This window comes from Doryrhamphus excisus, chromosome 16, assembly GCF_030265055.1.
Source record: "Doryrhamphus excisus isolate RoL2022-K1 chromosome 16, RoL_Dexc_1.0, whole genome shotgun sequence".
In the NCBI taxonomy this organism is placed as follows: Eukaryota; Metazoa; Chordata; class Actinopteri; order Syngnathiformes; family Syngnathidae; genus Doryrhamphus; species Doryrhamphus excisus.
The window spans coordinates 15,358,671-15,373,684 of record NC_080481.1 but is presented as its reverse complement, the minus strand read 5'-3'; the positions used below and the strand labels follow the sequence as shown (position 1 = coordinate 15,373,684).

The window sequence follows — 15,014 nt, the reverse complement described above, 5'->3', positions numbered from 1 at the left end:
ATAGCCGACTATCCGCTGAGCCGTGATCCCATCACTGGGGTCACTCGAACTAAAGAGGCAAATAGAAATCATTTTAGTTACAGCATGTAGTTTTAATTCATGGTTCACATGTTGCTTTGGCTGCCGTCGTTCTAAAAGCACACACGTCAATAACAAGTACTTCCTGGTAAACACACAACATGTTTTTGAAAAAGGTACAAAATGGAAAAAGAGAAAACAAAATTTGTTTGTTTTTTTTTTTAAAAAAAAAGATATTTTGAAATGAACATCAGTGTGTGAGTCCCGTGATGGTGAGGCTTGATGTTCATCATGACGTTTAGGTAGAATACGTTAAATGGAGGCTGGAATCTAGCTGCTCTGTTTCCGTTGTGTCAGTACGACGTTATACGCCAGTCCAATCCAAAGTGTTCATTCGGTGCTTCACGAGTTTTGCTCCAGCTGCTCCAACTCGTCTCGTAAAGCCTTCGCCCTGGCTAACTTCTCCAGCTGATCCTGCGTCGGCTGTTTTATCTCCCCCGAGTCTACTTTCTGCTGCAGCTCCTCCACCTGCCTCAGCTTCTTTTTCACGTTCTTAATCTTCTTGGCTTTTTCTGCCGCGTTGGACTCGTCGGACGCCACTCCGCAAGCAAGCGTGGCTTTGTGCGAAGCGCCGCCGCCCGCTGAGATGGTCGCGTTCTCAACAGCGTCTGCAAGCGATGCTACATCCGGGTTCTCCTCCGGTTCCTGCTGATGCTGCTGTTTTCGTTTTTCTTTACGTTTCATGTTGCGTTTGGCCGATTTGGAGAGACCGGCGCTTTCACTGTCTGGACATCCCGGGATTTTTGGATTCTGCTTTGACGTTTCAGCTTCAGGTGAGCTCATGCCTGGTGGAAGGCCTGGTTTGTTCTTAAAAAACTTCACATATTTGTTTTCATACCTGAAACAGAATGAGGGGATCTTAAAATGAAAAATATGCATTTTTTTTTTTTTTACACGATGATGGAAAAAAAACTCACTTACACTGGGACCTCTTCCTGGGGGACATAGCCGTCCTTCACCCGCCGTGGTTTTCTCCATGTGCCGTCAGGTCGCTGAGTGGCGGCAATGTATTTTCCTGAAGAAACACAGATGGAACATTATATTGATTTTTTTTCTATACCACAATATAAAATATACCATTTATTTCAGCGCTATTGTTCTATAAGACTCGTCACATTTGAATAAAGCTTTGCATGCATATTTGGCTTTGTCTAAACTCACTCACTCACAAAATATGGGGATATATATCGTATATCAATATTCAACAAAGTGTATTTTCTTGTGTCTGATGGACTACTTGATGCTGCTTGGGTAAATGAATGTATCCACTGGAACTATTTAGTGGAAAAGGGGGATAAATAATCATCTCCCCACGGAGATATGCAGGAGAGACTGCATAGTGGGAGTGAACAGTGAAAAAGACAGTATAAAGGTTGCTGTATAAAGACAATATCCGCCATGTTTACAATCTGTCGTCATGGGGAAGGTGAGATGGAAGCACTAACCCGGCTTCGGAGAGACTACCATGAGTGCAGCATGATTACATTGAAGATCTAACATTATATTAAACACGTCTATGTTTATTTAAAAAATAATAATATACTCATACAACTTCGCACACATTTTTGGCTTTGACTTTTGTCTAAATTCAGTTTACGGAATAGCGCCTCTAGTGGTAACGACAAGGTCTGTGCCAGTGAGAAGCTGGTCCTGACCTCACTGATCTGCATTATCAACAATTAATTATGATATTGTGTGATACTTTTAGAGACAAAAGATTACGATCTCTACATTTATCCAGCTAAAGGTGCTGCCAAAATGCCCAGAAAAGTGTAAAAATACTAAAGTCGCTTCACAAGATCACAGTGTCTTTAGCGCCCCTAGTGGTAGAGACCACTGGTGCGTGCCAGAGACCAGACATCATAATCATGATTTCATAAGTGTTTATTGAGTGTGAATGGTTGATTTCTGTCAACTGAAAGTAGACTTTTGAAATACATCTCTTTGAAGTTGGATGCACACGAACGTTATTTGTTTGTATATTAAATAAGTAGTGCATATAACCTACACGGTACAGTTTGTAACTAATGTATGACGCGATAGCAATATGCTAACTAGCGGCTAACGTCTGAGCGAAAACAAAACTTCCTCCAAAGCAAAGTAAGGCGGTTGCTGCCGCGAAACAGCAGGCAGCTGGAAATAAGATAGTTACCCCATACAGCAGTTTCTTATTATACATTTGACGGACATTTTTAATATGTATTGGCATGGATGTGCCACATGCACCAGGCTTACCAGATTCATCTGTAACATAAGGGGTTGCCATTTTGAAGCGCTATCCTCCACTCCTCGGGTCAGTCCAAATGTCTTCGTAATCGCCTCGTTCCAGTGCAAACATCAACTAAAAGTCTTTTAGCAGCATAAAAACATTAAATTCGTCTTCCAAGTGTCCCCTCTCTCTGTCATGACGTTCACTAGTTAATCAAGAAGGAATAGCGAAGTCAGCAGGCGTTTTAGAACGGCCTGAGCTTTTGATCGGGAAACACAAGGTAGCAAAACAAGCGAACCATGCGCTCAACTACGGAAATGACGACATTGATTTGGGGTTGCCAGTTCATACCAAAGACCTCAGGTCTGTAAAAAAAACAAAACATACGCAATGATTTAATTTCAGAATAAATGAATGTGACACTGTGGTGGGGAGCAACCCCCATTCTGTCTGAAGTTATGAGAAAATGTATATACAGTAATTTCAAAGAAAAACACATCGTCATAATGTTCATATACCAGTGTGCATATCTGCATATATACCAACGCTTTACCATTGCTATTGTTTTTTTTTCGTTTGCTCAGACGTCAAACGACACTAACAAATGTTTTTGTAGGCTTAACCTTGTTTAGTTGGTATTTTGAGTGCATTCATTTGTTCATTAATTTATTACTCCTGGAACTAAATATTTCATAACATACTTAGAATGCAACAATATAATGTTTTAATCTGTCTGTGATTTTAAACGTAATAAAAGGGTGTTTCTTTCATATCAACCTGGCAACCTCGGAGGAGCCTTTGGAGGAAAATACGGCTGACTGTTGTCTCAGAAGACGGCTGGCATTGGGAGCAGTGGGACTGCGTCTCAAAATCAAACCTTTCAGTTTCAACACAAAGTACGTAATTTTTATTTTTCTACTAGCATATTCTATGAACGTCTAATTAACTAGTGACTATCTTAGTGACTACCTAAACATAGGTGCATTTACGTAGCGTCTAAGGGATGGCTAATCAGTTACATATATATAAATATATATGTATGTGTATATAAAACAACAGGCTAGCTGCAAGCTAGCCATGACATGTATTCAAATGATAATTTGTGATGAATAAGATGGTGTTAATTATCCCGACTGCATCGTTGTGGTTAGTCACTGCCGGAAATGTGACGCCAGAGGCTAATAATTGCGGTCATTAACGCGTAGCGTAGCAAAAGCTAACATAGCGTTAGCTCACGCTCCCAAGCTAAGCATACCTTGGGTTGAACCAATGAAAAGAAAACGACAGGGATCCTTGTGTAAGATGCGTTTTGGATGCTACCTAGCCTGTCGCATTTAGTGGCCACTGTTACAACATCTGTAACGAAATAGAAATACTCCTGTTTTGTTGTCTTGTATTACCTTTTAAGAAGTATATTATTTGGTTAATACTGAAGCGAAAAGCGGATATGGCAACAAAGAGTGATTTGGGCCATTTGAAACTTGCATGTATATAGGTATAAGATAAAGTGTGTTAGCATAGGATGAAAAGGATGTACGTAAGTATGATAAATATCCGCCTAGTAAACTAGGTTCTGTTTCGTAAGCGTCATAAACATGCTGTTAGGTTCGGCCTGTGAACGTTACCCTTCGTGTTTTATGGACGTGGCATGTCAGAAGCCCCCTTTTTACCTTGACCAATATGTGTCAAAGCATGTTTTAAATGCGTTCACTTTAAAGACTTGCAAGGGTAGGGGGGGCACTTGCATCCCCCAGGCATCATCAGTTCTGCTGGCCCTCTTGACGACTCAAGCAGCAGCAGCAGCAGCACCCCGGCTAAATCAACATACATGATTGGTTGTGTTTGTGTATGACTTGTGCTTTGTACGCCGGTGAGTTTGACGTCCACACAGGTGTGGTAAGCCGGGCTTTTATGACACACCGATTTCTTAGGGGTGTGTGCAGCGCTTTAGGTTTCCATTTCCAGAGAAGCGGCCTCGTTGTGATTTTGATGTCCACATCAGCACAAAGTGGATTTGGAAGAACAAAAAAAAAAAGGATGTGATTAAAGAAGAGCAATCTGGCAGCAGTATCCAGTTTCCCGGATGAGATGTGTTTTTGTGTATTCTGCAGTACAAAAACTGGCACAAACCTTTCTTCATTCTTTCTGCTTAGTGTTGGAGCCAAGGATAAATTACAGCTGTTAAGCTAATGAAATAAAACCTGTTATTACAGCGGAAACTTCATAATTTTATTTTAATTTTTCAAAATATTTAGCCATTCAAAGTTGTCTTTTTACTAATGTACTTTGAAAGCGTGCCATAGTTTTGATACAATGATGAAATGTCTAATTTTTCAGTTGACTGAGTGATTATACAATATAACTGACACAGATTGCTTGTCTTGTAATAGTCCTTGTCATAACAAAACATCATGCACCATATTATACAGTATTAAAAGAAAATATTACATGCATGTTTTTCCATATCAAGCGACAACAGTTCTATGGAATTTTTACTTTTTTTTTTAAATATGAAAGCAGGAATGTGGATTGTCATATCATGACAACTGTTTTTTTCCCCCCCCCTGGACAGATTTGTGTGAAGCACCAGGAAGAGAAGTCTGCTTTTTGCCAGATGCTGAACCTCGTCTTTACAAACCCCAGGCACAACAAAACCTCTTGAGGACAAACCCTCGGCCCCTTCACTTGAACCACAGCTCTTATACTTCTGAAAAGTTGTTCCAGTCTCGGGGGAAGTCTGCAACTAATTGTTTTGCAGCTACACCTGTGTGGATTTGCAGTGGACCACAACATGGCAAAGAAGAACCAAAAGGGTGAGTTTGTGTGTGTGTGTATGTGTGTTTTGGAGGTTTGCAAGAATGAAGATACAATCAGACGGCTTTGATAAATGTAGCGGTCTGGTGAGCGTAGCATAAGAAGCTGGAGATAAAGTGACCTGGCTGTGTGACGTTTACTGTGACATTAACCTAGTTTCGTTTCCAGAAAAGACAACCCTATCAGGACATGATTGTTTTAACTTTGGACTTTCCTTTCACTCTCAGTACTGGCTCATTGGAACTGAATAGGATGCCCAAATTTGTTTAAATAATTATTGCACGCTTTCTGTAAATCCTATGAACTTCATTTCACTATCACTTTGTTCGTCCACTTTATGATGCATTTAACTGAAATGGCTGATTCCAGCAACCAGTGATTTATTTGTAAAGGAACATCTTGAAAATGATCAGGGGTGACCAAACTTTTTCATGCCACTGTAATTGCAACTGGACTGTTGAGGTTGGTTTTTTTTTTTGTTTTTTTTGGACTGTTGAGGTTGTTTTAAAAGCCGCTTTTCCCTCTCATCCAAGCTGGCTTCATCAGTTCATGCTCATTGATAAGATGGGACAACACTAGGTAGGACAGCCTATAACAGTAAAAGTGGTAAAAACAACAAATCCTTCTAAATACAAACTTCAGTGAGAAAACTTTGGACTCCCCTGAAAGTTTCCGTGCACACGGCCAACGTCTTTTGTTTTGCAAATGAAAAATCCTACACAGGCTTGAACTTGAGATGTCATTTCAGACGGAGTCGTGTTTGACACACGCTCAAAGATGGTCATGTCCCAAGGAGGGCCACCTGAGAGGATGAAGGAGAAGGTAAGACGTGAACGCCAACATTTCACGGGTCCACAAACAGCAGCACGCATTAGATTAAATTAGACTTTTGAGGTCCTTAAGTATTGTTTACTTAAAGCTCAATGCCTCGGTTAACCTGAAATCCAGTGACGGAATGGTCTCCTTTCTAAGGCATCGCCGTTAAAAAAGAATTTGATGAAAACGCACCGCAAGAATTTAATGGAGTAGAAGTCGTGTTTTATTCAGGTGTCACATGGGGGGGGGGGTTTCTAATGTTTTTTTTATTGGCTTTGGAGCCATTTTAGTGCTTGCTGGACTGGGGATCTCTTAAATGGGCAGTATTCGTAGGGTGCCTGTGTAACACTGTTACCGTCGCAAAAAGTGCATTGAAAGTTCTATCCTGTATGTTGCACCAAACCTGTCAATGTGTATAGTGTGTGTGTGTATAGTGTATCCTGTATGTTGCACCAAACCTGTCAATGTGTATAATGTATCCTGTATGTTGCACCAAACCTGTCAATGTGTATAGTGTATCCTGTATGTTGCACCAAACCTGTCAATGTGTATAGTGTATCCTGTATGTTGCACCAAACCTGTCAATGTGTATAGTGTGTGTATAGTGTATCCTGTATGTTGCACCAAACCTGTCAATGTGTATAGTGTATCCTGTATGTTGCACCAAACCTGTCAATGTGTATAGTGTATAGTGTATCCTGTATGTTGCACCAAACCTGTCAATGTGTATAGTGGTGCCAATAAGACACCACTGCTGTATCCATGAACCATTTTAAACTGTTCCTTTTTGTCCCCATCTGTTTTCGTGTCGCAGATCAGTGCCGTCAGGGCGGTTGTCCCCAACAAAAGCAACAATGAGATTGTTCTGGTGTTGCAGCATTTTGAGAACTGCGTCGACAAGGCGGTTCAAGCATTCTTGGAAGGTGAGCCGGCGTCCTGGTGGGGCAATTATTGACCCAGAAAGACTTCCTATAAACACTCATGTCCACCGTTTCTCATAAAAACCATAGCGCAGAAATGCCGTTAAAGGCACCAGTGTTTTAAAGAACTTATGACAGCCGCCACATTTATTGGGTTGAGCAAAATGATTGACCGGATAGAAGAAAATCGGTGATGATGCTCTCATTGTGCCATAATTCCAACAACAGTAACTGAGCGCCATACGTCATGTGACGTAAACGCTGTTTCTTAAAAATACTAGTCTATTTTTAGCACAGTTGTGCTCATATGTTAGACTTCTTATTAACAGCAAGACAAGGCATTCACTGTGTATAAAATCTGTTTAATCTTGCTGTGTTTGTTTGTTTATCGTGGTTTTGCAGGCAGTGCAGTGGAAATCCTTAAGGAGTGGAGTGTTACCGGCAAAAAGAAGGTATGAATGAAATGGGATACACCTGCTTTATTACATTTGGGTCAGCCTCCAGAAAGGGTTAATGTCACTTTTTTTTTTTTTTTTTTGAGGTTTGGACTGACAGATTTAAATCGCAGATTTGACTTGACAACATAATCAAAGGCTTGCTACTCGACTTGGACTTTGACATTAATCTCTTGGGATTTGACTCGGGAGTGCGGTGCAAACTAAGAATGTTTTAAATAAGTGTTGAGTCTGGTACAGAGTTTGTAGTTTGAACTACGTGTTACAGGCAAGATACTGTAGTTCACCATTTTGGACCACGTTTGTGACAAGGTGTGAACAATACCGTTTAGGTCAAAAGCACTGGTTCGTTACACACAATACTGCACAAAAACAGGCAAAAGGTAAATTGAATCAGGTTGTTAAAAAAAAAAAAAAACGAGGTTTGACTGTATTTCTCTTATGGAATGGCCTTTATTGTCATTATACAAGATGTACAACGAAATATATTTATATTTATACAAGACACTTAGAATTAGCTATGGAAAAAATGAACTATGGATTGACTTTGAATGGACTGGGATAATCTCTCTGTACATTCAAATTTGCTATAAGTGTTGAGTTAAGAGTGAAGAAATAGTTTGTTAAACAGTCCCTGTGCCATCTGATTCAGTTGGTTGCGGAATCTTTATTTGGACTCGGCTCCTCGACCTCCGTAGGTGCTAGTCTGGTGCAGGCCGCAGTCCTGTGTTGACACCCAACAAAAGAGAATTGATACAAAGCACCCTGACATTGATATTTTGACCTCCCAGCCAAATAAGAAAAAAAAGCCCAAGCCCCAGCAAGAGATCTCTGCAGAACCTGGTCCATCCGAGGCCACGCCGCCTGAGTGTAAGGACAAAACCAACGGCTTCCATGCCAATGGATCGGCGATGGACGGAGAGTCACTCGACTCCCTTAGCGAACAGTTGGACTCTGCATCTTTGGATGCGTTGGAGCTGGACTCTGAACCAACAACCACTTCTGAAACCACTGGTAAACGTTACACATTGTTGTATTTTCTCATCCCATCGTAGCTTGTAGCTAGCTCACCAGTGGCATGAATATGTACATCTCTCTCAGTTGCCGACGCAGACAGTCCACCTCCTCAACCAGGGCAAAGTACTCACCAGGGGCACAGAGGCAACAAAGCACGGCACCGCCAAGATTCACATCACCAAAACTCCTCATTTGCACTCCCTGATGAACAAAGTCAGCAAAGGTCGTCTGGTGGCAAGAAAATCGGTACGATGAAATCATCCACTTCTTCTTAATAGTGGATGTTCTTATTTCCGATTTTGGTTCCCCTCAGCTCCAAACATCGACCGCTCTGTGAAAGACCTACAGCGATGCACCGCCTCGCTGACTCGCTACAGGATGGTGGTGAAGGAGGAGATGGAGTCCTCCCTCAAGACAATGAAGCAGACGTTTGCAGAGCTTCAGGGCAGGTGTGTGTGTACATGTGGAACCACTTTAATACTTGACGCTTTAACAACAACAGCAACAGCAGAAACATAAACCGCAATATGGCGATGTTTTATTGTGTGCGCGAAACTCTCCTTTCAGCTCACTCGTTTTCTATCATCAGATTACGTGAATACAAAAGCTGGTTAAATGAATTGATACATTGGTACATGATATTTGTACACTTTGGGATTTGACACAAATGGTTGTTCAAATGTTAAAACTTGAACATCGTATGTGTGATGTCAACATATCAAATGAGCCGTCAGTGCACCTTTTGTTGAATTTACTTAAGCCAGCAGCGATTGTTAAACTTGACTTAGTATATTAATGGTAAATTGACTTGAAGCGTCGTCATGTACTTTCCGTCTGTGTTAAGTGTTCTTTCAGGCGATGTTTAGTACTGCTTTATTTCGGACAGGTTCAAGGTTTGTAGTTGCAGTTGTGCCACTACAAAATAAAAGCCGCCACACCTTTTTAAAAAATGAGTTTTTCAACTTGAAAACAATTGTAAGTAATATATTGTATGAATGGATTTCTAAAATATTAAACCCGTCACCCCAAAAATGACGTTAATTATTGGTTGTATGTATTTTTGTGCAATGGTTACTGCTTTACTATGATTGTGAAACTTTCCCCTTCAATTTGGTATTACATTCAACCATACTCATTGTGATTGAACAAAAGTGAAGCTGAAATTCAATGCGTCGAAATGGAAGGATGCCAACGTCAAGACGGGAATAATCGTTAAACTTTGGACTTTATTGAGCCGCAATAATGGACAATGGTCGCAGTGGCTCGGTTACAGAAGAAATACAAAAACACTGTTATGTAAAATGCAATACAGTGCGAAGAAAACGCAGTAGAATATAACAAATAAAATGTGCAAATACACTGCATTTCATGTAAAAAATGGTTTTAACTTGTTAAAAGTAAAGACAACACAAAATACGTCTTAAATTTCATTTATCATGGCTGTGAATTTAAGTGGTTGAGCCTCTGCAAATGTTTTTTCAAGCAACCCAGGGGCTTAAATTTCTAATTTCCTGCTGTGATTAATATTAATACAATACGTTATTTTCAACGGCACCAGTATTTCTATTGTAATCCATTTACAAAGCTGTTTTTTTGTCAACATCTTGGTTCAACATAGACTAGTTTAATACAAGCATGAATGAATGGGGTCGGACTTTGTCTTATTATTGACACTAACAAGCGTAATCTGTAAAAGCTACACAGTCTTTTCACCGATGGCGCAGCTGTCTCTTGATTCATGTTTCTGGAATTCTGCTCTGTAATCTAATTAAAGACAAATGAGTCTTCTGTCCTTTCTTTTTCAGCTTAATGGACAGAGAAGTGACACTACTGTCTGAAATGGACAAAGTGAAAGGAGAGGCCAGTAAGTACTGTTATTTAAATATCACATAATACCTGGAAAATACCACTTTCTTTTTGCCTCGAGGGGAGGAGTCTGGCTTGAAATATTTCCTGAAAGGTCGTAAAAGTGATTGTTATGGAAGAGTAAGACCAAGTTTTTTTTTTTGTTTTTTTTCCTCCAAAACGGAGTGGTCTCCCAGGGGGTCCTGCTTTACCTCCAGTTTACCAGCTGTGTGTATGTGACTGTGTCACGACAGAGACTGCATATTTGCACAAGTAGGCCACTCTGCCTAGCTCCGTTCTTTTCAGCGTGGAGTGTACCAAGAAAAATTGAATGGTGTCGGGTGTCGAGGGAGGCTCTTTGCCGACTTGTATGCAGGGGGAAAGCGAGTGGGGAGCACAGGAAGACGAGTGCTTGAGTGGAAACAAAAAAAAAAAAAAAAGCAGGTTTTCTCAAGTCTTGTCTGCCAAACTTTCCCCTTTGGGCTTTTACTGTCTTTTCAATTTAAACCTCCAGGAGTTGTTACACAAACCCAGATGGAGACTTTTGGGATAGATTCATTGGAAATAGGCGGAAGTGGAAAAGGGGGAGTTTGGGTTTAAATCCTCCTAAATGGATTCACATAAGAAATGAAAAGTACTATGATGATCTTTGAACTTTTCTTTACCAGCAGATGTCCGCTGCACAACCTGGGTCCCTTTAAAAAAAGACAATCCTACCATGGGGGGGGGGGAATACCAGAAAAGGCCACTCGTTACCTTTATTAATGGCACCAGTTTGAACTCATTATCAGTATAGTATTAGCAGTATGGCCAGCCAATCACAGGGCACATATAGACAAACAACCATTCACACTCACATTCATACCTATGGACAATTTGGAGTCGCTAATTAACCTAGCATGTTTTTGGAATGTGGGAGTACCCGGAAGAGAACCTCACGCATGCACGGATAGAACATGCAAACTCCCACACAGAGATGCGCGAGGATTGGAATTGAGCTCGGGGTCTCCTAGCTGTGAGGCCTGCGTGCTAACCACTCGGTCGCCGTGCCGCCTTAAAGGGGACCTGTTATACAAATTTTTGGACTTACACACGTTAGCCCGCACAGAAAGCCTTTCTAGATCTTCCAGACTCTGCACCTCTTCCAGTAGTGTTTCCTTGGATTTCCCGCCTCCCACCCAAAACGGTCAGTGTAATTTTCCCCCCACGCTCGCCGAGGTGTTTCTTGACCCTGGACCCAGGTCCATGAGGTGCTTCATCGTGCTGCGAAAAGAATTGTTCATCACTAAACTGGATGGTCGGGAGGAGACTGCGAGACCCGCGCGCTACAACCTCAAACAGTGAGACTCTAATATTCCCACATGGCGAAGACCAAAGAGCTATGAAAGGACCCCCCCATAAACGGAATCGTAGACCCCGCCAATGTTGTGTACGGTCAATCAAGGAAGCGTACTCAAACTCTTGCCCACTAAAATGAGACATCTGTTGTTGTTGTGTTTCAGTGGTCATTTTGAACACCCGACAGAAAAGAGCCGAGGAGCTCAGGCGTCTGACGGACCAGTCGGCGTCCATGTCTGACGAGCAGCTGACTGAACTGCGAGCCGACATCAAGGTGCTTCACTCGGTGACCACTAGTGTCCTTTCCCCCATCCGAAAACTCATTGTAGTCTGTACTGTTGACTATCGGCAGCACTTTGTGAGCGAGCGCAAATACGACGAGGACCTCGGCAAAGCCGTCAGATTCACATTTGATCTGGAGCCGCTGAAGGCCAGCATCTCAAGATTTGGATCAGGTAGGCAGACGGCCATATTGATTATTGATTCTTGATTCGAAATCGTATCCAAAGTGTCTTCACTGGTTGTGTTGTTTTGCAGTCTACCATCCTCGCACAGGTTACTCTGATCGATCCCGCTGCAGCTCCACGTCCTCCTCGGTGGCCAGCCCAAGTACCGTGGAAACCCCTCTTCCCACTCAGACCCAAAACCCCCCCAGCGAGTTCCGCCCCCCACCGGCCAAACAGGTGACTTTCCATTGAGAACTAAATGTAAATGTGTCAAGTCAGCACCGGTTTCCAGGAGGAGGGTCGACTAAAAGTAATAACTCATTCATTCATTTTCTACTGCTTATCCTCACGGGTGATGCTGTCTTCGGGCGAGAGGCGGGGTACACCCTGGACTGGTCGCCAGCCAATCACAGGGCACATATAGACAAACAACCATTCACACTCACATTCATACCTATGGACAATTTGGAGTCGCTAATTAACCTAGCATGTTTTTGGAATGTGGGAGGAAACCGGAGAACATGCAAACTCCACACAGAGATGCCCAAAGCGTGGAATCGAACCCGGGTCTCCTCGCTGTGTGGCCTGCACGCTAACCACTTGTTTGCACCGTGCAGCCCACTTTGTTATTTCATTCATTGATTTTCTACTGCTTCTCCTCACAAGGGTCGCGGGGGGTGCTGGAGCCTATCCCAGCTGTCTTTGAGCAAGAGGCGAGGTACACCCTGGACTGGTGGCCAGCCAATCACAGGGCACATATAGACAAACAACCATTCACACTCACATTCATACCTATGGACAATTTGGAGTCGCCAATTAACCTAGCATGTTTTTGGAATGTGGGAGGAAACCGGAGTACCCGGAGAAAACCCACGCATGCACGGGGAGAACATGAATTGAACCCTGGTCTCCTAGCTGTGAGGTCGGCGCGCTAACCGCTCGACCGCCGTGCCGCCAAAAGTAAGAACTGCAAGGGTCAAAAACATCACAGTGAGCTGAACTTTCTTATATGGGCATACCTAAGTACCAGCTCCTAGCTGTACAAGCCGAGTGGGACCAATCACAGCAGAGTGGGCGGCTGTGGGTGGAATAAATTTAAAACAGACCGCTTTGGAAATCCAAGGAAATCCAGCTGGAATAGGTGCTATATTCTGGAAGATCTAGAAAGCGTACAATACACTAGCACTAAAGTGTCGTGTCACGGCTAACCGTGGTCCGCAGGAGGGGAGCGACGGAATAATAGTACGTCATAAAACTGGTCTACAAGTTTGTGGACCAGTTCTCGTGGTTTAGCATCTTACGCTCCGCAGTAGGATCATCCCTGAGCACCGATTCCACTTTCCCTGACATCTCTCCCGCGTAGCTGCAATGTCCTTCATGTGCTCAACACTTACATATGACCAACCTGTGGCTTTCTCCCCAGATATTCCAAGGCAACCGTCGTACGTTCCAAGGCCAGGGCTACCACTCGGGCGGCCAGCGCTACAACGGCGGCTCCAACCACGATCGAAACGCCGGCCGCGGCAACCACCGCTACCAAAGCGGCGACGGCCCCGCCCCCCAGCACTCCAACAGCTCTCGGGGCCCCTCGCACTCGTCGTCAAACCAAAACCGAGATTCCCACAATGGGCTGCCGCAAAGGCTTCCCCGGACGCCCTGCCCTTGACATTGGAATGGTTGCGCTCTCTCGAAGCTCTCGAAAGCCCCTTTACTAATAATCTTGCACTCCCCGGTCCCAAAGCCACGCCCACCGTCCCCGTCCAGCTCACTCGCTCGCTCGTCTCGATGAAGAATAGAATACAAGTTCATGTTTTGATCTCCTCCGTTCATCCTTAAGACTTGAACAGCAACTTGGGTAGAGTACCAGATTGTGTCTTGGTTTAGGCCCACGTGACGCTTCTCCTGCTTCAAGACCTGCAGTGGAAGTCTTAGCACGGCTTCCACGTTTCCCGAGCGTTTTCCCGAGGAAGGAAAACAATATTGTGAAATACGTGACATTAGGACAGACGACACAGACTATTTGAAGGAAACATATCAAGCTAACGCTATATAGAAGGCTACGCTACATGTTTAGCTGACTGACCTCTTGACCTCTTAGACGTTTGTGAGCGAGTATAAAGCTGCAGCGCCTTCACACGGAGCAGTACTTTGGTCTGTCCTAATGCTAAGCTACGCTAGTTTGCCGGACATAGGGTTGCTATTCTAGAGGACGACTCCATCCACTAAAGTTTTGAACACGAGGGCTGTTTTTTTTTTTTTTTGTGGAATACTGTTAAAGTATGTGAAGTTTGACATCACCATGGCTTCAGATCTTCACTACGACTCGTTTTCTTCCACGTTTGCCTTTTTCATCAGACCGTCTTTGTACTTGGTTTGTTTGCCTTTTGTAGAAAATGTCACGTCTTCCTAAAGGAATCATTTGGCAACATGGAAGACTAGGATGTTGTTTTCGGTTTGGAATATGTTCACCAATCAGGATGCTGGAGGTGATCAACATGCAGATTGCTTGACTTCACCCAGTCTGGCACTTCCTTCATGTTGTAGAAAAAAAAAAAACAATCAAAATTCCTCATTGGGGAACCTTGAAAGATGTCTTGCCCCGATTATTTCTTATTCTTAAACAAGAATTTTTTTTGTTTTTTTTTTGAAATTATCATTTTTAGTGAATGTGGTGGGCAAGAGCGGCAATTTGTTTTCGTTCCGAGTGCATGAATCTTTTCTTTTTTTGGTTGAAAGGAATCGTTTGAGCCTTTTGTCACGGATTGAAAATTGAACTTGTGAGGGTGTGGTTGTTATCCTCAATAACCTCAAAGTTGAGAATATTTCTTGCAACATGTATTCTGTCTTTTTTTTTTTTTTTTAATTCCCCTTTCTACGCTTTTTTGTACAAACGTCATGAGGAATATTGCTTTAAAGGTGCTAACTAGTGAGTCAACATGCATCTTGACGTCCGAGCTGTTCTCTTCTTTTTTTTCCAAGTCTTCATTTTTAAGCTCAGTTAACCTTTTTTTTTATTGTGGGGGAAACTATATTATATATGTGTTACTTTTCAAAATGCCAAACTATTATCTGACTG

The 15,014-nt window shown here is 42.6% G+C and overlaps 2 protein-coding genes across 4 annotated transcripts; one reads left to right on the top strand and one right to left on the bottom strand.

The window, feature by feature from the left end:
* Nucleotides 1-71: 71 nt before the first annotated feature.
* On the bottom strand, nucleotides 72-2,605 carry pym1 (PYM homolog 1, exon junction complex associated factor). 2 transcript variants are annotated; one of them, XM_058051602.1, is made up of 3 exons: nucleotides 2,314-2,605; nucleotides 996-1,093; nucleotides 72-916 (listed from the first exon to the last, which is right to left on the bottom strand). In XM_058051602.1, exons 2-3 carry the CDS (start codon nucleotides 1,022-1,024, stop codon nucleotides 421-423), a joined length of 525 nt encoding a protein of 174 aa, XP_057907585.1. In that variant the 5' UTR covers nucleotides 1,025-1,093; nucleotides 2,314-2,605; the 3' UTR covers nucleotides 72-420. The 2 variants fall into 2 exon arrangements, with proteins under 2 accessions (XP_057907585.1, XP_057907584.1); XM_058051601.1 differs by having other exon boundaries at nucleotides 1,000-1,093; nucleotides 2,314-2,599.
* A 466-nt stretch (nucleotides 2,606-3,071) lies between these two features.
* spats2 (spermatogenesis associated serine rich 2) lies at nucleotides 3,072-14,244 on the top strand. 2 transcript variants are annotated; one of them, XM_058051653.1, is made up of 13 exons: nucleotides 3,072-3,183; nucleotides 4,860-5,100; nucleotides 5,850-5,923; nucleotides 6,732-6,840; nucleotides 7,240-7,289; nucleotides 8,084-8,306; nucleotides 8,394-8,555; nucleotides 8,623-8,758; nucleotides 10,115-10,173; nucleotides 11,657-11,766; nucleotides 11,845-11,947; nucleotides 12,030-12,175; nucleotides 13,362-14,244. In XM_058051653.1, the coding sequence occupies exons 2-13, from the start codon at nucleotides 5,079-5,081 to the stop codon at nucleotides 13,602-13,604; spliced, it is 1,437 nt and encodes a 478-aa protein (XP_057907636.1). In that variant the 5' UTR covers nucleotides 3,072-3,183; nucleotides 4,860-5,078; the 3' UTR covers nucleotides 13,605-14,244. The 2 variants fall into 2 exon arrangements, with proteins under 2 accessions (XP_057907636.1, XP_057907637.1); XM_058051654.1 differs by lacking the exon at nucleotides 3,072-3,183 and adding an exon at nucleotides 3,254-3,584.
* Nucleotides 14,245-15,014: the final 770 nt, after the last annotated feature.